At 37.4% G+C, this 23,560-nt stretch overlaps 1 protein-coding gene across 1 annotated transcript in view; it reads left to right on the forward strand.

Moving 5' to 3' along the window:
• Positions 1–2,029: 2,029 nt before the first annotated feature.
• utp20 (UTP20 small subunit processome component) overlaps positions 2,030–23,560 on the forward strand; it is an 81,819-nt gene continuing 60,288 nt past the window's right edge. The window contains exons 1-14 of the mRNA XM_008110812.3: positions 2,030–2,217; positions 6,421–6,501; positions 7,130–7,196; positions 9,692–9,824; positions 10,577–10,765; positions 11,292–11,373; positions 12,809–12,946; positions 14,457–14,612; positions 14,982–15,128; positions 15,377–15,511; positions 16,487–16,564; positions 18,641–18,819; positions 19,761–19,913; positions 21,928–22,016. Of these exons, the coding sequence (XP_008109019.2) occupies positions 2,173–2,217; positions 6,421–6,501; positions 7,130–7,196; positions 9,692–9,824; positions 10,577–10,765; positions 11,292–11,373; positions 12,809–12,946; positions 14,457–14,612; positions 14,982–15,128; positions 15,377–15,511; positions 16,487–16,564; positions 18,641–18,819; positions 19,761–19,913; positions 21,928–22,016 (1,672 nt within the window). The 5' untranslated portion in view covers positions 2,030–2,172. The remainder of the gene's footprint in view (positions 2,218–6,420; positions 6,502–7,129; positions 7,197–9,691; positions 9,825–10,576; positions 10,766–11,291; positions 11,374–12,808; positions 12,947–14,456; positions 14,613–14,981; positions 15,129–15,376; positions 15,512–16,486; positions 16,565–18,640; positions 18,820–19,760; positions 19,914–21,927; positions 22,017–23,560) is intronic.

Raw genomic sequence — 23,560 nt, forward strand, 5'->3', positions numbered from 1 at the left:
TGCCTTCTTCATCCACATCTAATCCTGCTATAATAATAATGTGTTAAAATAAACATAGTGTGATAAAATGCAGCCTTGCCTGATCTCCGGTAAATTTAATCTTTCCATATCCGATTAGGAGCATCTTGTCCAGAGTACAGATTACGTTTCAGGACAATCAAACACACCCAATCCCTTAACAACGGTCCGGCTTTTCATAATTTCTAAAATCAAAGTCTTTGAGGGCCGGGCTGTGGTGCAGCTGGTGAGTAGCCAGCAGCAATAAATCTCCACTGCCTGTGAAGTCATTGGTTCGAAGCCCGGGTCGGGGGTTAAAGTTCCCGACCAGCTTGCTGTTGACCTAAGCAGCTCGAAAGCAGATGTGTCTGCAAATAGAAAATTCTAGGTACCACTTAATGTGGGGAGGTTAATTTAACTTAATTCATGACACCATAAAACTGCTGACAGTGTGCGAAGAACATGAGGAAGTACTACCAACAAAAGGACTCGGCATCACAGTGGATGATGAAGCGACAGCTCCCCCTGTGTCCGGAATCGAGCATACCCTCATGAAGCCGGAAGCTGGAAAATGTTAAATAACCTCTATTTGTCTGTCTGTATATGTCGTATATCTGATAAGGGCTTTGAATGTTTGCCATGTATATGTGCATTGTAACCTGCCCTGAGTCCCCTTCAGGGTGAGAAGGGCAGAATATAAATACTGTAAATAAATAAATAAATTGTAATTTATAAACCACAGGCAGATTTTCTTGTGAAATTATTTTGTAAAGTTCTATTATCTATGGGCATTTTCAATCTGTAGGCCATTGTTTCATTTTCCATATTCAGTTAGAACTAAGGTGGACTTTTCCTCTGTAGCTTGGAGCAGCTCCTGGTGACTTAGGGCCCTTCTACACTGTCATATAATCTATAGTATAGATAGTCTATATTATCTGTTTTGAACTGGATTATATGAGCTTACACTGCCATATAATCGAGTTCAAAGTAGACAATCTGGATTTTATATAAAGGTTTTCCCAACATTAAGTCAAGTCGTGTCCCACTCTGGGGGTTGGTGCTCATCTCCATTTCTAAGCCGAAGAGCCGACATTGTCCGCAGACACCTTCAAGGTCATATGGCCAGCATGACTGCATAGAGCGCCGTTACCTTCTCACCGGAACAGTACCTATTCATCTACTCACATTTGCATGTTTTTGAACTGCTAGGTTGGCAGAAGCTGGGGCTAACAGCAAGAGCTCCCGGATTCCCGAACCCCGCTCCCCAGATTCTAACACCTGACCTTTTGGTCAGCAAGTTCAGTGGTTTAACCTGCTGCACCTCTGGGGGCTCCATATGGCAGTGCAGAAGGGGCCTTAAATTTCCGAAATGTTGCAAATGTGGCTTCTATTCCACTTTCTAAAATTTAATCTTTATATGATTATTTTTTTAAATAAACCATTCCTTCACCTCTTTTATATCGTCTATTGTTACCTAGTTACGCAACATGTTCCTTTGCTTGTTGTAAAGCATCTCCACTTTTGATTTAAATGGTTATTTATTTACTGTCGTGATTTTAAGAGTTTTTTAAAAATAAGAACAACACTCAGAAAACTGGGTAATTCCAGACATGTAACCATCAGGGCCAGCTAACACCTCCCAACGAAGGATTCCCAAAGGCAGGAATCAGCCAGGCTTTGAAGCTGCAAGGCTCTTCAATGCTAATCAAGGTGATTAATTGAAACATTCACACTTGCCTCCAAAAGACAAGCGTTCTTTCTCCCACCCTGGACCTTCTACAGATATATAAACCTCTGTGACCTAGTTTCCAACAGACCTCACAACCTCGGAGGATGCCTGCCATGAGGATGAGGATGTGGGGAAAATGTCAGGAGAGAATGCTTCTGGCACATGTCCATACAGCCTGGAAAACTCACAGCAACCCAGTGATTCCGGCCATGAAACCCTTCGACACCTTCCTACTTCTCCCGCTCATGCTTTCGCTTTCTCTGGAGTCCAGCCCCTCAGACCGTCTTGCGGATCACGTGACACTCCTCTCCCAGCATCCCTCAGCCAAGATGGTAGCCCCCAGCTGATAGGGCCGCACGTGTGTTTGGACTACCGGTTCGATCCATTGCTCGGGTCTAGTGCCTTACTGGCTTAACGCGGCGCTTTGTCTTCCCTTCTTTAGCAACATGAAGACCAAATCCTCCTCTCACAAGTCCGAAAACACTCACAGGGTAAGTAATTGGAAGGAAGAAGGGGTTAGCACTTCTGCACTCTAGAATTGATGCAGTTTGGTCCCGCGTTAACAGCCGTGGCGCAATACTGTGGGGTCTTGGGAGTTGTAGTTTGCTCTTGTGAAACTCCCATGACTCCATAGCTCCAAGCCGTGGTAGTTAAAGTGCCAACCTGCATTCATTCTTCAGTGTAGATCAGGCATGGGCAAACCTGGGCCCTCCAGGTGTTTTGGTCTTCAGCTCCCACCATCCCTAACAGCCTCAGGCCCCTTCCTTTCCCCCCTCAGCCGCTTAAGCTTTTGAAAGCAGTGGGACACTGATATCAATTGTATTGTCTTACTTCAGCTGGTGGATACATTTATTTAAATGTGTGTAGGAAGTGATGGAAATGAAAGCCCTAGGAGGCTGGGATTAGAGGAAGGAACGAAATAGGATTATTCTCATAGATGGAGCACATCCTGTTATCCCTTCTCCAAGGAACTACTTTAGCTGAATTGCCTCCCATTTTCATCCCCTTCTCACTATACATCATCATCACTAGATTTTCCCTAGTGATGATGGGGGGGGGGGGGGGGTCAGGAGAATTTTCCCTAGTGATGATGGGGGGTCAGGAGAATTTTGAACAGCCTTTTCTATGTCCAAAGAAAAGACGTGCACGTAAGTAAGTCAAACTTGAACATGAGTTTTTCTTCGACTTCAGACCATATTGTGATTAAAAAGTGTCTGACCTATGAAAGTTCAAAGTGATATACAATATTTCTTCAATTTTAAGACACCATGAATTGTAAGATGCACCCTAATTTCAGTACCACTGTCACCAACAAAAATACATAAGATAAACCTGCAATTCTAAGACATATCCCATTTAGTGATGTTTATACAGTATAGGAATTAAAAAAGTACAGTAGGTTTCTCTTTTTATGGATTATTGTCAGTGGGGAAGTGTAATAAATACAGCCAGAAAGAATAAACATGTAGAAAGAACAAAAATGGACAATTCTGCCAACATTGGTCATTAACAAAAATATTTGTAAGTAATATGTACATTTCTATATTCATGAAGGGAGACATACATATTGCTATAAGAAGCTTATATTATTGGACATGCAATAAGAGGTTAAGCAAAACTCTTCAGTGGATTCCGATCAGTTGTTTGCAATCTTATCTTCGAAATTTATGGATGAAGCATTCCTGACATCACATAGGTATCTGTTTGTTCTGTGTAGAACAGTGGTTCCCAACCTGTGGTCCATGGACCACCAGTGGTCCCCAAGAACTAAAATATGGTCTGTGGCCTTACCGTTGCAACAAGAGGGAATGGTCTTGTGAAACCCTCTTATAGTGCCAAGGCAATGGGGATGTCGGGAGGGGAGAGGCTGACTACCCACGAAAGGCATGACAACAAGCCTCCTGACTGCTGCTCGCTTCCTCCTCCCTCCCCGTGAGCGGAGCCGTTCCACGTGGTACCTAGAAGCAGGGGCTCCTTGGTGTCTTTGTTTTAGGCCTGTTCCTGGGGTTATTTGGGATTCTGATTCAGAAAATTGCATTGGATAGACCACATCAGCTCCAGATGATTAAATGTGGTTTTCTGTGGGCGAGCAGATGGTGACTATTGGATGGCATATGTTCTCTGTCAGAAACTGGAGCTGATGTGGTCTATGCAATACAGTTTTTTGAATCAGCACCCCAGATAACCGAACCAAATCTAAAGTTGACCAAAAACTGATTCGTAACCCTTTTGGTACGAATTTTGGAGAGCGGTCCCTGGTCAAGTGGTCCCTGGTCAAATAAAGATTGGGAACCACTGGTGTAGAAACTACAGTAGAGTCTCACCAATCCAAGCCTCGCTAATCCAAGCCTCTGGATAATCCAAGCCATTTTTGTAGTCAATGTTTTCAATATATCATGATATTTTGGTGCTAAATTCGTAAATACAGTAATTACAACATAATATTACTGCGTATTGAACTACTTTTTCTGTCAAATTTGTTGTATAAAATGATGTTTTGGTGCTTAATTTGTAAAATCATAACTTAATTTGATGTTTAATAGGCTTTTCCTTAATCCCTCCTTATTATCCAAGATATTCGCTTATCCAAGCTTCTGCTGGCCCGTTTAGCTTGGATAAGTGAGACTCTACTGTAGTATGTTTTTATTGTATAAACTGTAAGAAGCATGAATGATAGATGTTCGGATATCCCACTGAGTATATGATGAAACTTTGATGGTCTGGATGACTTTGTTAAGTTGCGTAGTGGTGTTTCCAGAGTAGACATTGGGACAGAATTGGAACTGGGTCTGCCACATATCTGTTATGAGATACGTTGTTGCTACTGAGTGTTTCATTTTGTTGTAATCTGTAAAGGCCTTATCAACCTATCAGCTAGGGTGCAGTTAGGAGGCAGTTAATCAAAATAAGGGAGCAATGAAAGCATAAAAAAAACAAGAAAATTCAGGAAAAAAGTTAATACATGTTTAATCTCTTATATAAAATAGATTTAAATTTGTAGTAATTACTTTATTTTCCAAATGGATGCACAAAATTATAACTGAACAGTTATAACTGATCATTGGTCAAGTCCACTGGCAGGTCTTAACATGTAAGTGTTGGGAGGTGAATGTGTCATGCATTGTTGGGAAGTCCAGCACTAATTGCCAGGAAGATGTGTATATAATGACTTGTTTACAATATGATACTATCAATTGGTGACATGTATGAAATCTAATTTGGATTGTTTCAAAATTGTGTGACAAGTGGTTAATAATAGTGAAAGTACAATAAATATTTAAAAAATTAATTCATGCTGCTGACAGAAATAGAGCATCAATAAATGCAGCGCACCAGGTTCTTTTTTCTCATTTAAGATTGTAAATGTTATTATGTTTGATTTCAATAAATTTATAATTTCAAGCTGCAAGGTGACTTATTTCTAACATCTTTTGTTACCATGCTGTAGAACATAGATAGAAATGTCGATACATAAATGGATGAAAATTGGTTATGCATCTTTCTATTAGTTCACTTCAAAAAAGTAGATTTCTATAGGTGACACGGAATAATTTTTTTCTTTAAAAAAATAGGCCAAATAGGTTTGGGAACCTCTGAGATTGAGCCTGGGTAAGAGAAATGCTATTGCATCGGGCTACAATACAATTTTTGTTAGTAGGTGATAAATAGTGGTGTTCTGTTAATATTTGTACGGGATTGTCCTGCAGTAAATTGTTCCAGGATACTAGTTTGAGTCTATCAATATTCTTCCTTTCATCACTTCATCAGATGAGTATAACAACTCATCATCAGATGAGTATAAGTTGTTTAGTTTGTTACTACAGATTAATGTTCTGATTTCAGATGTGAAATGTATTTCAGTGTGTTGGTCTATAGCAGTGGTTCTCAACCTGTGGGTCCCCAGGTGTTTTGGCCTACAACTCCCAGAAATCCCAGTCAGTTTGCCAGCTGTTAGAATTCCTGGGAGTTGAAGGCCAAAACATCTAGGGGCCCATAGTTGAGAACCTCTGGTCTAAAGAGTTAACACTGGTTGGTGGATTGAGATATGTGCCCTCTCCTTATAGCCCACTGTAAACAGGATAGGGTAAAGATAAAGGTTTTCCCCTGACGTTAAGTCCAGTCGTGACCGACTCTGGGGGTTGGTGCTCACCTCCATTTCTAAGCCGAAGAGCTGGCGTTTTCCGTAGACACCTCCAAGGTCATGTGGCCGGCATGACTGCATCGAGCGCCGTTACCTTCCTGCTGGAGCGGTACCTATTGATCTACTCACATTTGCATGTTTTCGAACTTCTAGGTTGGCAGGAGCTGGGGCTAACAACGGGCGCTCATTCTGCTCCCGGGATTTGAACCTGGGACCTTTTGGTCCGCAATTTCAGCAGCTCAGTGCTTTAACACTCTGTGCCACCAGGGGCCCGTAAACAGGATAGTAAATCTTAATTTTGAATTGGGAAGATTCTACCTTATATAGAAAATCAATTCTTCAGATGCATGTCAGTCCTGGAAAACTCTGGTATCATATAATTCAATAGACCATGCTCACTTATGAACCTTATGTTATTATGAACCAACATTTTAATGGCACAGTTACCTATAAAAATAATACAATTGCATGCTTATTTTTTAGCTGTCTTTTAAGTACAACATGACAGAGCTTGTTGAAAAAGCTAAAGCAACTTCTCCTGTTTCTCTTGTAGTTTCTTACCTTCTCAGAACGCTTAAGCAATGTGAACATTGATATAATTCACCGTATTGACAGGACAGGAAGCTATGTTGAGGTAAGAACAATGTATTTGTCTTGAGTTTTTCTTACTGTCTTCCAAGTAAAGCTTATAAAATGTCTTGTGCGTATAAGATAGGTTAATTTTCTCACTGATTGTTCAGATACCTGTTAGCAGTGTGTGGGTTGCCTCCACTACATTGGCTTGATGGTTGTTTTCACTTGCTGTACACATGGTTTGGACATTTAGCGACCAACACAGTGTATGTCTCAGATGAGTATGTCAGCAATATCATTGTGATAGTCATCTAGAAAAGCATTGCAATTTCTCTATAATGCCAGTATCTGATAGGACTCTTACAATTTACAGCCCTCTTTATTATCACATGAACATGCTGAAATATTCATCCAAGAGCTCTTAAATTCCATATTTCTTTTTTGGATTGTAATGTAGCAGCAGTATCACCATGTATCTTTGATAATATTCCTCTATTATTCTCATCAGGTGATTAAATAGCTATCTTTAGTTTACAGATGGGGAATTCTAAGATAAATAAATACATAAATTGAGGAGGAAACATTGGCTTTCTGCTACAACCTTATTTTTACAAACGTTTTATTACTTTAATTCTATTTCTGCTTTATGTATATGCACTGACAAATATATACATTCTTAATTTTGCTAGGAGGTTGAAACGTATTTTCATGAAGGACTTGAAAAATGGAGAGAGCTGAACCTCACACGGCATTTTGGTATTCTTTCATATTTTGTAGCTGTGTTTGCTATATTGTAATGTTAGAAACATGTTGAGACTGAGGATTTGCAGCTGAGTTAGCTAATTAGCAGTATGTATATGGAAGAACAAGGAGTATTAAATGTGTCCAAAATTTGCTTTTATTTTTTCGAATTTTGTGTGGCTTTAAGAGTTAGAGTAGAAGTGGTAGGATGAGTTATGGAAATCAATTGTCAAAGCAACTTGCTTAATTTTAGGTACAGTACTGTTAATATTATAAATTTATAAGCGCATTGAGTACATTATGTTATATACATAGTAATTAGTTGCATGTTATATTAATATAACCAACAATGGATTTATTATCAACTGTTCTGGTAGGAACAGACTAACTGCTGAATCAGTATGATATCATGGAAAGTGGCATCATGGGATTAAGAGTATTGTGCGAATATGGTGAGATTGACAATAATATTGCAGTCAGTGAAGCAAGGATCAGCATAATGTTAGCTTCCTCGCTATAAATGCAGCCACTGAGCTGGGATTGACTTTAAACTAGTTTATATAGTCTCCCCCACCTTTGTCTCTGCTGCCCTCAATGCCAAACATCCACTTCTGGAAATCCACTGCTACGATACTCTTCCATCTGCAGAATAACAACAACAAATGCAGTTACTTCATCTTTCAGTACCGTTTCCTCTGCTGTGGAAGAATTCCTAGAAAAAAGTTGTTTCGAATGTTTCTCTCTCAATAATCAGCTATTAAATCTATTGGTTTTGATCTGGCCTTCTGGAGCAACTGGGGGTTGGGAATGGGAATCTTCATATCATTATTAGCTGAGTTCTGTACAGGCACAGAACTTCTGCACTAGTTAAACCAGTCAGTTATGTTTTCTTGCACAAGGTTGTCCTTCTTACAAAATACAAGTGTGAAATTTGAAGGTGTGACACTTTGTTTCCTAAGTGAGATTGCTCAAGTTGTTTGTGTGTGCATGTGTAGATCTTTAGTTTTAAATATAGCTTTAATTGTACGAGTATTTTTATTGTATCTTAACTGTATTTTAACTTGTATCCATCACACAAGTATTTAATTGTTTTTAATTTTTTTATTTGCCATGTTTTAAAATTTATTTGGTTGTGTCATGTTGTTGTAAGCTATCTTGAGTGGGGAGAGAGGCAGACTAGAACTAAAGATAGCTTGGTAGGTAGATAGGGCTTTATTTATTTATTTACAACATTTATACCCCGCCCTTCTCACCCGAGGGACTCAGGGCGGCTTACAATAATTGGCAAAATTTAATGCCCAAAATGAAATCATAAAAACAAAACAATATAAACAGATCTATTAATAACATTGTTAAAACACATTATAAAACCTTAAAAATGTATATATAATTAATTCCATTCGTCCGAGATCTTCATGCTTCATCCTTAAATCAGGCCATGTCAAATTTGTCATTTACTCATCAAAAGCTTGGGCACATAACCATGTTTTCACAGCCCTTCTGAATCCCAGCAGGGTAGGAGCCTGTCGGCTTTGATGCCCTGGTGTCTTTAACTTTTCAAGCAACTGGGTGTAGTTCAAGGAAAGGTGACACCATCTCAATTAACTGAGTGAACCTGGAACCTCTTCTTAGGAAGCAATTCCCACAACATTCTTGTAGTATTAGATTGTACAAAGATTTCAGGATAAGTCTATGTAAATAGGACAACATGGGGGAAATAAAGAGATTGTAATTCTGTGTACACATATGTAGGCATAACTCACATTGAACATAATGAGATAATGAGATTTATTCCAGAGCAATGTGCTGAACACTTATTGGGTCACAGCAGTAGTGAGAGGTGACAATGACAGAGGTTCTTTTGGAGGCAATGGCTGTGACATCCTGGCTAACTTTAAAAGAAAGTACTTTGCAGAAAGAAGTACAAGTAACTCTCTTTTGAATATCTTTTGCCATGAAATTCCTTTGATGAAATTTCTGCTATATGGAGATTAGGTACCTCCAGATCATTCCAAGAGTACCACAAGTTGACCCTGACAGTTCATTTGGTTGTTGGCACAAAATGGAACATAATCGCTTGGAGATTATTTGCCAAAGATCTTGTGACTATAATATTGCTGGAACATAGGTGCTTGGAAATAAATCGTATTCCTTTTACAGTGGGGTAACCCAAAATTTACTCTGGTAATAACTTTTTTTAAAAAATGAATTTTATAATCCAGAACATATACACTGCTTTGAATCTTCTTGTAGAGAGAAAAAATGAGGTATAAATACGCATAATAAACATCATTATTATTATTATTATTATTATTATTATTATTATTATTATTATTATTATTATTATTGGTGAACATCTCTGAAAACAGTGAGACCTGACTTCTAAATTGAAATGTATACAACTAAACTGATTGAGTTTGGTCAGAGACAGGAAGATATTATTTGTGGAATTCCCCAACATTGTTATTAAGATTTCCTTGTAAAATGCTTTCAATATTTGTTTTAAACAGTTACATTCTATAGACAAGTTGTCAACAAATGCCAGTCTTTCAACCAGCTGGTATACTATCAGAATGACATTGTGCAGAGCTTGAAAACCCATCTACAAGTACAGAACAGTCTTGCTTTTCAACCCCTTTTGGAGTAAGTATATGCCATTGCCATCTGACATATATTTTCTGTGAAGGGACAAAGGAAGGCCAGTAGGCCATTTTTTCCTTCTGTCTCTTAATGGAAAAACAGTACCACTTTCGTGATATGGGAATGTCATAGGATGTTGCTTATGAATCTGTAGAGAACTTTGAATGACTCCAAATATTTTAAAAATGTTTCTATGGCTAGAACATATCCACATAAATGCAAATTTTCTTGGTGCCAACATGGCATTGTAAATATCTTCATGATCCTAGGTTGTTATTTTTTAATAACCAATAAAGATGTAATATTGGATGTAATATTCAACAGGCAGAGTTGATTATTGTCTCTGCATTGTTTCTCTTGAAAAATGTTGTGCATTATGTATTAGCAGAGGGCCTGCATCACTGCTGTGCCTAAATATGTTTTCCAGCCATTTGAGTGCTGGTCTAGTAATTTTGTTACCCATTCCGTGAGTCATTTATAGTTTTTGGTAATTTTTTTTATTTCTCTTCTACTCTTTTTATTTTATACATTCAGAATAGTTATAGTTATATATTCAGGACTGTTTTGAGATTATGTCATTTGCAATTGATTTTAGGAATACTGTATATTAAGCTGTCAGTACTGCTGGAATACAGAAATCCTATAAAATGTAGGTGAACCGTAAGACAGCAAAACATTTTGCCAGAGATAATTGTAATTGCTATTGAAGTATGTGTTTAAATTACAGTGTGCTTCTTTCAATATTTCCTTGTTAGCTTGGTAGTGCAGTTGGCTCGTGATCTCCAGACAGATTTCTATCCTCATTTTCAAGACTTTTTCCTGTCCATTACCAAATTGTTGGATACCCAGGACACAGAGCTACTAGAATGGGCTTTCACTTCTCTTTCTTACCTTTACAAATACTTATGGCGGCTAATGGTGAAGGACATATCCAGTATTTATGGGTAAGCCTTATTAATATATCTAAAGAAATAAATGATGTAATACAGAAATCTCATAAACTGGGGAAATCGCATTTGGGGAAAGCTATTCTTTGTGATAAAAACTGAAATAAATGACCAGGCTTGATTAGCAGTTAACTCAAATGTGTCTGCGTGATACAGCCATTAAATCTTATGGCTCTTATGTTTGCAGAGAAATGTAACTACATTGACTCTTTATCTTAAGCAAGACACAAGTTCAGTTTCTTACTGATTTAAACTCATAACTTTAAAGGTTTTTTTTTGCATTTTCTAATGATGTGAGATATGGTCCTTCAGATATCCTGGGCCTGAACCATATTTAGGCTGGAACCGTCTGCTTTTAACATGCAAGGCTGCTGTTTTACCATGAATCTGCAACCCTGTTTAGTCAAAATAAACATGCATCAAATAACTTTTCTTTAGATTTCAAAAAGCATTGATGAAAGTGTAATGTGGCTTTTTTTGGATTTTGTTCTCAATAGAAATATGTTGAATGTTTCATTTACAGATTATACAGCAAACTGTTGGCCCACCATAAGCAGCACATCAGGAACTTTGCAGCAGAAAGCTTCACCTTCCTCATGAGGAAGGTATCTATCTCTTTAATTTGAGCGTGCAGGTAGTCACTGATGCAAGATGTTGGTAATACTGAACTCAATAATTATATCTTTATTATAATTATAGCTGTAGAGCAAAGGGCAGTGAAGCATATCTAAAACCATTTAGTATATTTGTTCCTGAGTTAAGATTTTAACCAAGGATTTTTATCACCTTCATAACACCATACTGAAATAGTCTGGTAAAGAAACTTCTGCACAGGCCTTGAAAGCATTGTTCTCAAAGTGTCTACTATGAAACCCTTAGTGGGAGGAGTAATAAAAAAGGATTATGGAAATTGCTATAAATATCAACCAAGACTGAAAACAGGTTAATTATGCTGAATAGCTAAGTTGGGACATGTGTGATGCCCATTCCTGAGGTGGAGCTTATAAAACAGAGCTAAATAGTAAAGGTTACTAGATAGGATTCTTCTATTTAACCGTTAAGAGTGAATAGAACAATAGTTTTCTTGGCTTTATGGTTAGGCCACATTGTGTCTGCAAACACCACTCTAGCCATGGGTGTCCCATTGGCACGTGCCATGTTTTCTGTGATGCTGGCATTTTTTAAACAAATTGTTTTATATTTAATTTTTCTTCTAAATCATCATTTATCTAAATCATCAGTTTACACACACACATTTTTATCCATGACTATTTTGGCTGCTGTATGCAATCAAGCATGTGAAATGGATTAGTTCTAGTTATTCTTCTAAGGAGACAAGCATTGATAAGGCTTATTATTACTTGGAGGAAAAGACTAATAACTGAACATACTACTCAGCTTGTTTCTTTTTCTTGTTTCTCAATAAGTCAGACATAGAAATGTGGTAATTTGCCTGTGCCCACTGATTTCCATTATTTCCATCGTGAAGTAAGATGTTTAGCTAGTTACACAGAATCGTTTTTTTTCAACTGGAAGTGCTTAGTACAATCACTGAATGAAAGTGAAAGTATTGTAGTTACACCTTAGCAAAAGAAAACTATGCAATTGATATAAAACATAACAGGAATGGCTGTCTTTAGGTAAAAATAGTGTTATTTGAGGTACAGTCATTTTTTTCTTAAAAGTAAGGAAAATGTATGCTATGCTCTTTGCATTATAATAAATATATGAAATACTTTCCACACAAAGCTTTGAATGTGTTTGAATGTACTATTTATACCAGATATACTAAATTACATACTATATAGACCTTTGGAAAAACTGTATCCCTGCTCTGAGAAGACAGAAAAGACAGTTACATAATCAATAAGCTATGACACTTGGAATCTAGCTTTCTTTAGTTGTATGCATTGTCATGGTAATAGACATTTGGGAGTGTTATTTTGAAAGGAAGGGGGATCAACAGATACCTTCAATTGTCTTTCAATGTGTGATGAATAAATTAGGTGCAAGATTTGTCCCTGGTAATTTGTCTTACAGGTTTCTGACCAAGACGCACTTTTAAACTTAATGTTCCTTGACCTGGAAGAACACCCAGAAAAAGTGGAAGGTGTGGGACAATTAATTTTTGAGATGTGCAAAGGTGTTAGGAACATGTTCCATTCCTGTGCAGAAAAGGTAAACATTCCATTCTGAGAAATCTCGGAAATTATAGGTAACCTTTAACTTGCTTCACTGAGTAGTAGATGCAGGCCCCGTACATTAGAATAGTTGTATATTGTAGAGGAGATTTGAAGTCTTGTACTTCCCAAATGTGTTAGATTATAATCCCATCTTCCTCAATTGGCATGACCAATTATCAATTGGCTGGAGATGCTGAATATGCAGAAGAGCATCTCTGAATGGTGCTGAGTTTACAGAAGGTAGTTGTAGCCAAACCTTATGTATTTCACTCATTTTAAGTAGCTTTTCAGGGTTTTATTTTCATTACTAGCATTCATGACTATTTTTTAAAAAATCAGTAAGTATATACTTGTGTATTGGAAACTATCTTAATTTATGTAATGGCAATCTCATAGATAGCCCCAAGGAAAGAAACCAAGTCCTGAATGTTTTCTCTTCTGGCTAGCAACGGGCTTAATAACAGCCCCATAGAAAAAAACCAAGTCCTGAGCACTTTCTGTCCTGGCTGGGGCTAGCAACAGGCTTAATAACAGCCTCATAGAAACCAAGCCCAGTGATGGAAGAGAGTTTCCTTCCTGGCTAGCAGCGGGCTGTTTTGAGACAGGATGGTGTAGTGTAATGGTTTGTGAGTTGGACTACAATTGTGGCTTGATTCCCCACTCAGCCATGGAAACTCACTGGGTGATCTTGGGCAAGTCACACACTCTCAGTCCCAGAAAACCCAAATGAAACAGGAAATAGCATTTTCAAACCAGGAACAGATTTCCTTATTCAGAAGCTGATGGCCATCTGTCAGGAGTGATTTGATGGTGTGCTGTGATTTCTGTTCCTGGTTGATAAATGTCATTTCCTAATTGGTTCTGTCATAAAAACATAGCGAAATTTTATTACACTGCCAAAATTTTGTCTTTGCGCAAGGGACATCGTCCTATAAAAATAGCACATTATGATTTGTTGAGTCTCTCTCCACCAATTTAACAAAGTTTCAGCCACAAAAACGAAGTTTCTGAAGTAGAACAACAACTTTCAAAGTAAAGACAACCCAATAAAACAGGAAGTAACACTTTCAAACCAGGAACAGATTTTTGTTATTATTAAAAATGTTTTTTTAATGAAAACTTTGAAAATTCGTCAAAAATTCGAGGATAAGTCAAACGTTCTTAGATTTTGTGAGCTAACAGTGGTAAATGTGTTCTAACACTGTAGCAAGTTTCATTAGGATATCTCAAAAATGAGGGAGAGAGAAGACCCTCAAGTTTCCCCATTGACAATAATGTTTTTCTTCATGCGCATGCGCATGAACCATTAACGAAGTACATATGAAGATTCGGAAGTTTCGGAAAGTTTTGAACTTTTTGCTTTCAAAATTTGGAAATGACTTTAAAAACGAAGCGCCAGCGCCCCTTACTTTCAAAGAGAGTTTAGAACCATTTTTTTCCTGGATTGCACATGCCTAGTAGACAGTTCTTTATAATACTAAAGGTATATGTTGTTCTTTCCACAGGCTATAACATTAATTCTGAAAAAGATGGGCCCAGTTACAGAAACAGAAGTTACACTCCCGTGGCTCTCTGTTGGAGAAGTATGCAAACATATGGCACAGTCAGCTGCTGGATTCATTGACAAGGAGAACTTGGATATGTTTTTCAGATGTTTGCAGGTGAGTTGTTTCCTGGAAAACAAATGGACTAGCCTTTACTAGCCTTCTAATTATAATAATGTTTTGTGCTAAATGTTAAGAAAGAGCTGGGGAGTCAGGTCAGGAGATAATATGTAACCACTTCTGTGATGTAGGATCTCATCCTGATTCTTTATTGTTGTTACTGGTACATACTGCTTAAATATACTTATCAAACACTTACAGAGATTAGGTATGTTCTTTATTAGCTTATTTCTTGAGAAATTCCAGTTTTGTCTGAAATAAAGGGAGAGAAAAATGTACAATTACTAGCTGCCAAGCTGCCTGGTTTGGGTTTTTAAAGACATGTTTAATTTTATTTGGATAACCTTTATAATTATTATTAACTAGAACTCAGTTCTTCAGCTGCAAGAAAAAATAACTCAGGACACCTGTTGTGAAGCTTCTGACCAGATTGAAAGGATATTGCAAGTGTATTTGACCATAGTAAAATTTGGACATGAATCCAAGGTTGCACAACCTGAAGAAGTGTGTAAGGTGAGCAACTCTATTCTTTTTACTAGGGCAGTATATGTACCTAACTTTATTTATGATATGGGTTGATTCAAAAAGGAACTTTTCCATGCTCTGATTCTTTCTACCTTGTGTAGCATTCATGTAAAAATGATGGAAATTAAAGCATTAGATTGAAGTACTCGGCTTCATGCCAAAACTGCAGTTTGTTTTTGTTTTTTGTTGCATTCTTAAGAATGTTTTTAATCATTCTTTGTTCTTTTATTCCACAGACATTGACCAAAGTGATAGAAACACCCAATCTCTCGGTGGTCTGCTGCAATACCCTGCTAAAAGTTATTTCTGTTGTGCTTCTTGATGCAAACATTGTATTACCTGATTCTTTGGTCAAAGAAACAGTTGAAAAGGTAACAAAGCTAGATGTGATTTATATCATCCAGAAAGCATGATCCCAAAATTCTTATTCTTTCTCTTAAACAGATAGTCATGTTATATTTTGTGTACTATCTGTCTTGTAGCCCCGGTGGCAGAATGTGTAAAAACACTGAGCTGGAGACCGAAAGGTCCCAGGTTCAAGCCCCGGGAGTGGCATGAGCAGCCGCTGTTAGCTCCAGCTCCAACCTAGCAGTTCGAAAACATGCCAATGTGAGTAGATCAATAGGCGGGAAGGTAACGACGTTCCAAGGAGTCATGCCGGCCACATGACCTTGGAGATGTCTACGGACAACGCCAGCTCTTCGGCTTAGTAATGGAGATGAGCACCAACCCCCAGAGTCAGACATGACTGGACTTAACGTCAGGGGAAAACCTTTACCTTTACCTTTTACTTACTATCTGTCTTAAAGAGGTGATGCACATATGACACTTAAAGACAGAATGGGTGCAAACTTTGTCACTGTGTCTGTGCAGATTGATGAAGGAAAGAACTTCTTCGGTCAATTTATAAGCAAATGCAGCATACCATAATGAAAGCACCATTATTCTCCCCCAAGAGCGGATGAAATTCTATGGTCTGTATAATAATAGTAAATGTTTTTCCAAAGACGTCTGTGGCCACAAATTGTGCACTCATGGTTTAAGAAACTTACACATTGCATATCAGTTAAATATTTCAGAGTTTTCTTTTGGAGTCCATTGAACTCCCCCAAATAAATTGTGTACAAATGTGTAAGGGAAAATCTTGGTAGCAGATTCAATTCTAGGCATGTCCAATAAATATGAGCTGATAAAAAAATTGAAAAAGATCTCTGCTTGAGATCTTTTAGTTGAAGGAGTTGTTGAGCTGGATGGGCAAATGATCTAACCACAAAGCAACTTTGTGTATTCACAGATTCATTCAAGTACACTGAGTCCATTATAATATTGTTTTTGTTTCTTAACAGGTTTTCCAAAGTGGATTTGAAAGACATTTGATTTTTAATTTTTCTAAAACTATGTTTCTCATGGAACAGTTTGAAAAGGTAGGCAAAGTTTTTCTAACCTTTTAAACGCTCTCATGAATTTCTGTCTTGAAATATTGAAATGAATTTGAAGAACTGCTGAAGATATAATCTCTGAAAGCCCCACCACATTTAATAAAGTTATAACATTATATCCTTCTTTAATCCAATTTTCCTTGATATTTATGGCATCCTTTGTGACTGGATAAATCCCCTTCCCCCTTCTAATCCAAAAGAAAGGAAGGAAGCAAAATGGTATTTTGACGCCTGGCTCGACAGCAGTACGTACAAAAAAGATATTGGAGTCAAACATGAGCCAACAATGTGATGCAGCTGCTAAAAAAGCCAATGGGATTTTGGCCTGCATCAATAGGAGTATAGTGTCTAGATCCAGGGAAGTCATGCTCCCCCTCTATTCTGCTTTGGTCAGACCACACCTGGAATACTGTGTCCAATTCTGGGCACTGCAGTTGAAGGAAGATGTTGACAAGCTGGAATGTGTCCAAAGGAGGGCAACTAAAATGATCAAGGTCTGGAGAACAAGCCCAATGAGGAGCAGCTTAAAGAACTGGGCATGTTTAGCCTGCAGAAAAGAAAGCTGAGAGGAGACATGATAGCCATGTATAAATATGTGAGGGGAAGTCATAGGGAGGAGGGAACAAGCTTGTTTTCTGCTGCCCTGGAGACTAGGACGCGGAGCAATGGCTTCAAACTACAGGAAAGGAGATTCCACCTGAACATCAGGAAGAACTTCCTCACTGTGAGAGCTGTTCGGCAGTGGAACTCTCTCCCCCGGACTGTGGTGGAGGCTCCTTCTTTGGAGGGTTTTAAGCAGAGGCTGGATGGCCATCTGTCGGGGGTGCTTTGAATGTGATTTCCTGCTTCTTGGCAGGGGGTTGGACTGGATGGCCCATGAGGTCTCTTCCAACTCTACTGTTCTATGATTCTATGATTTTAGCATTTTGTAACTTCAAAAGAGACATACAGATGTAGTTCACCAAACACGCAAACTTCACTCAAGGGCAGCTCAAATGCTTATTGAAAATCATGTGTGGATTTTAACACTTTCTTAGAATGTTGGTTCTATTAATTTAATTTAATTTATTAATTTAAGCACTTCAGAATGTTTTCAGAGCTTCATGCATATTTGTTGCATTCTGCTTTACACTGTTCTATAAAATATGTTAGGGTTATTGTTCCATATTGTAAATTGAGAGGGAAGCAGAAAGAGAGAATTGCTTATCTAGGTCTAATGAATTTAATGAAGCCTGCAGTGGGCATTGAACTGGGGGGGGGGGGATATATCTATATGTGTGTGCGTGTGTGTGATTGTAGTATATTATCTGTGTATACAGGGAATAATGTGTGGAAACATTTGACATTATGGTTATGTTCTATAAATTCTACAGTTTCCTTAATTCTGATCTTTAAGTTGGCTTCTGTTATGATTGGGGAGAGGTCAGTTTTATTGTGATTGTGGAGTTTACATTAAAAAAAAAGTTATGGAACAAATGTAAAATGGGTGAGCATGGGAGAAAAAAATATGTGTTAAAGATAGGAGTATGGGAATTGTGGAGGTTTACATTTGTGCCAATAATGTTTTTGTATGTTGTTGTTATTACTATATATCCCCCACATATTTTATAAAAAACTCTATATATATATAAAAGAGTAATGGAATCACGGCACCGGACAAAACAACTAAACTAAACGCCCCACAACCTTGAAAATTGACAGCACAATCTCTCATCCACGCCTCTACGTTCATACAACAAAAAGAAAAGTAAAATTAAGTCCTAGCCACAGCAACGCTTGCCTGGGCACAGCTAGTTGCCTATAAAAACATAGGCAATGCTTTACTTTATTTGTAGTAATATTTATAGGTTGTGTTTTGATTTAGTGTGTCACTGAGACTGAATAGTAGTATACGCTATTCTAGATGTACTGTTGCTTCCAAATTCATTTTGGATGAGGGGGAAAGCCTTCTGGTAGATAAGATATTGAAACCTTGACTTTCTGGGAATTCTGGCATCCTATACTTTTCATACTGTAAATGGAAAGGAATTATACTCTGTTGTTCATTCCATCTCTCCCCAGTTATTTCTTCCAAGTTTCCTTGCATATATTGAGCCCTGCATCTGTGAAAATGATGCAATGGTTCAGGAAGAAGCCTTGACACTTTTGGCTAAGCTCATCCTAGAGAAAGCTGAGCCACCCTCAGTTGGTTCAATGGCATTTGAGAAATATCCCCTTGTTTTTATTGAGTCAAAGGACGGGTATGTATTCCACACAGTATTTGTAAGCATGGCATTTAGTGTTGTGTTGTTGAAGGAATTGTCAAGCAAGTTTTTATTTAGTGTGGATGGAGCTACATCTTCTTTAATCTCATGAGTCTACAGCTTGAATTAACCGTTATCTGTGTACTGTGTAATAGGGACAGAATGTGAGATGAACCTTGCCCTGTTTTCAGGTCCTGACGGTACTAAAATCATATCTTCACATTATCCAGAAACAGCTTTTAAGTAGAAATGTGTTACAGGAATAACCTGCAGTGGCAGAGTGGGTTTAACATGCTAATTTAACTATTTAAAGGTTAAAGATAACTTCTGTGAGAATACATTAATATTTAGTGCTGGACCAGTAGATCCAGTGTTAGAATTCAAATGTGTGAGCAACTCATTTATTTATGTTACTTCCCTGGTTTGGCCAATGGAACGTGGTTTAACCATTTTCCTCTTTGAATCAGGTTCAGCCATCTCCCAATTATTGATTGATGGAATTCTGATGGGTTTCATGGGCTCAAGTCACAGTCCAGCGATAATTTATTCCAAAATAACTTCATCAGCATCAGTAGGAGAGGAAATGATGCAAGCTGTCTCTGACACAAATGTATTTGAGTACTTGTGATATCTCTATAAGTGAATAGAGAACTCTGAATGCATTCCTCTTCATTTGAAAACTGAAAGAGGGAAAACATTAATGGGAAATGTAAGGCTGAACCTAGAAGTAACATAACAAAAATATCAGGGTCCCCCTTTGAAAATTGATTACCTTGGAAAACCATGGAGATAATATTTTGTGAGTGAAGGATGCCCACTTATATAATGGACGAAAGTGGCAGCATCATCTTGATTATTACAATTTAGAAGGAGGAGGAGAAATGTACATGTAATGTTATGATCCTGTCAGTTTCAGCACAAATTAGTTTTTGTTTTAGATCAAGAAGACAGTTAAGAAGCACAAAGACAGAAGAAAAAGAAGAAAAAACAGTGCTGGATTATATTCTGTCATGCATTCAGTTACCAGAAAATCGAAACTTGAGTAATCTTTCGCAACCTTGGGCAGCTCTTGTTGTGCTTCCTCATATAAGGTAAATATATGATACACTACTGCTTACTTAATAAAATAAAGATCCATGTGTTGGTGTTGATCTGTGAAATATAAAGGAACTTAGTACTATGAGTTATATGATTTCTAGAATCATAGCAAGCTAATGCCAAAACTAGTTATTTTTACTGTAAATAATGGAATGGCCTTTGAGAATACGTATGTTATTGCTGTTCTAGAAAACTATAAGAGTACTTCTTTGTCTTCCACCAGATGTCAGGATATTTCATTTTTGTGACTTTAAATTGTGTTGTGAAAGCAAGTAGTTGCAGATGTTGTGACACAGCTCAAGTTACTTGCTGGACTAAGATAAGGAGCTATGCCATGGGAAACAAACATCTAATAATCTTATATAGTATCCTTTGCAACATTGCCAAATATACTGGGGCGCATGCCTTGGAGCGCACATGGTTTAATAAATATCTACTAAATTTGTGCATTCTGTGCAGTACAGTAATATTTGATTTAAAAGTAATGATATTTGGGTTAAATATGCCATCAGTTGAATTTTAAAGCTTTACTAAACAATTGGTAACATTATTTTAATCAATTCCACCCTGTGATATGACTTCTTCCATCTATGATGCAGCTTGTTATTCCAAGGTCCATTAGTTTTTCAGGACACTTACTTAGAAGCTCCTTCTGTGACCACAACTATCTTCTCTTTGGATTGTGTGACTCCAAAATAGTGTAGTTGTCTTCCTGAGAGGTGGAGGAGAAAGCATACAAATGATTTAGTACAGGACAAAGTTGCCTGCCATAAGTAAATGCCAGTTACAAGGTGTGGCAACCCACTTAGTTTCCCTGTTAATCAGGTTTGGAAACTGTCTGTCCTGGGATGTCTATTTTACCCCATTATTAATCATCCCCTCTCCAGTTTTAAGAGAAAAGCTCTTGGTCTTTAAAACCCTATTGTGATCATTTAGATTTACTTTTTATTGCTGTCGTAGTGTTCTTCCTTCATTCATTTGCTTGCTGTTTGCGTTTACTTTTTCATTTATGATATTTCGTGTAAAGGTATTCTATGAGGTTTTATGCAACCTACATTTTTATAGAGAAAAATGTGGAAGAAGTGTTTTAAATAAAGAGTTGCTGATGCTTAAATCATTTTATGACAAGGTTGGAGCTCCTTCTCAAGCAAAAATAGAAATCAAACTTTATATATGAGTTGAAAAGAGACAGATGTGCTGTCCTTAAAAAACAGGTCTCACTTATATGGTCTACTTAAATTAGAGTACAGGCAGTCCCCCAGTTACAAACATCCAACTTAGAAATGACTCATAGTTAGGAAGGGGGAGGGGGAGGGGGAGAGAGAGAGAGAGAGAGAGAGAGAAGGAAGCGAGAGAAATCTATCCCTAGAAAGGGAAAAATCATTCCTGGAAGAGTTATCATAGAGAAAATGTGTCTCCACTGAAGCTTTAGCACCAATCCTTGTTTCCACAACAAGCCAAATTTTACAAAATCCAATTATCAGAGGGACAGAAAGTAAGGTGAAATTTTCTGAACGGGGACACAGACAGCAAAACAAACAACACAGGGGTGTTAACAATTCTCTATACTGTCTAAAGCTAGTTCTCTGCCTGTCTGTCTAGCTAGCTAGCTCGCTAGCTCATTAGCTTTGGATGGATGGATGGATGGATGGATGGATGGATGGATGGATATCTATATAGAGAGGGGGGGGGGCTGACTGGCTGGAGTTACACTTTAAAATGTACCTGTTCTGATTTATAAACAAATTCAAATTAAGAACAAACTTACAGAAGCTATATTGTTCATAACTTGGGACTGTATTCTCTTCTTCAGAAGGCTTTCATTGAATTCAGTGGGCCTTAAAATGGGTACACTGCAGTTTGAATCTCATTGGCTGAGGAGGAAATTCAGTAGAAAATAATGAAATCTATGAATAAAGATGCGAATTTGTTGGAAGCCAAGAATTCTCAAGATTTAATGTGCCTTAAATCTTGAACTGCTAAATTTGTATTTCAATATTTTAACAGACCACTTGTCAAAGAAAAAGTCATACCAGCAGTAAAACATTTTGTCGAATCTGTGTTTACTGCTCTGGGCGAAGGACAGCACTGCCAAGGTTAGTTCCTTACAGTAATCTGCCATTGTTCTGTCATTGTGGGTAATGGTGTTTGACTACTGATTGGGATTAAGTTATTTTAATTTTTATAAGATGTGTTATTATACTGTGATTATATTGTGTTACTGTTTATATTGATATAATACTGTTTTGGGCTTGTCCCAGTATACGCCGCCCTGAGGCCTTTGGGAGATGGAGTGGGGTATAAATAAAGATTATTATTATTATTATTATTATTATTATTATTATTATTATCATCATCATTATTAAAATGCAAAATATAGTTTGTTGGAAATAGTTTTCTTGACCCCACATATGATGAAACTACTATAAAAAGTTGTTTTTTTTCCTAAGAAGTCCTCTTACATTGATTTAAAAACAGAAGCAGAGGTAGGAAATAATCCTTTTTTGTATCACAGTTCCTAGAGAACTCTAGATAGGATGAGAAATGGGAGATTCTGGAAACGGCAGGCCAAAACTAGTGTTTTGAAACTCTGCATAGATACATTTTGGTTCTTGCTGAAAGTCAATGGTTGTAGAAAAAGACTAGTGACAAATCCTTGTATTTTGTATTGGGCAACTGTTCATAAAACTTTCAGGTGGAGGAATTGAAAAGAACAAAAGGGGTCCCAGTAAAGTTCTGATCTCTGCTAAATTAAATAGGGGTTATTGATTACAGAAGTCATCAAATGTAAATAATGAGTGGTGGTTTTTTAACAGATGTGAGCAGTTGCCATCATGTTTACCAATAGTATGGATGCTTCGTGAGCAGAACACTCCTCCCTCCAAGTTTCTATTCAGATTATGCCTTGGTTAGCTTGATTAGAATAATAGCTGTGCAATCAGGGAGATATTTCGAGGTTGCAAAGTCACCGTGCTTTTACTCCATAATCTGAATTAGAAGACAGCAGCTATGGTAGCTTTCTTGTCCTGTTTAATGTCAACCCCTTATTCACTAACCCTTTTTGGACAGAATGGACCTTCTTAAGTCAACATGTGTGAGGCTTGCTTTGCAAGTAACAAAGCAGATAATTTTCTCAGCAAACATTTTGTAGTGAAGGACCAAAACCTCAGCTCTGGTAATAGCCTGAGGAAATAAAAATACATTTAAAACATACCAGGTGGATTCCAAATAGAGAGTGTGTTGGATTCCCAGTTTCACAATCTGGATCCAAATAGGAAAGCTCTGACCTATGTTCCTGACAGATGAGTTTGAGCAAGGTCTCCTACAATTTATCTATTATTCTGCGTCTCTTCTAAATTCTCCAGATTTTCTTTATTTTGATTGTATCATATCACCAAGTTTTGGCATGACCACATTAGTAAAATGTCTATATTGAATACCCAGAACAGAAAAATCAAATTTTTGTAATCATCTACATCACTAAAATTCTTACAAGTAAGAATTAAAACAAGAAACATCATATTCACAACATGATATAACTGTTCCTCTAAATTTTAACAGGGACTAATAATATTTACATATTACTTCTCTGCATAACTGACATTATTTGTGAAGCTGAATGTTCAGCATCCTGTAGGTA

The sequence above is a fragment of the Anolis carolinensis genome, chromosome 5 (genome assembly GCF_035594765.1).
Source record: "Anolis carolinensis isolate JA03-04 chromosome 5, rAnoCar3.1.pri, whole genome shotgun sequence".
Classification (NCBI taxonomy): Eukaryota; Metazoa; Chordata; class Lepidosauria; order Squamata; family Dactyloidae; genus Anolis; species Anolis carolinensis.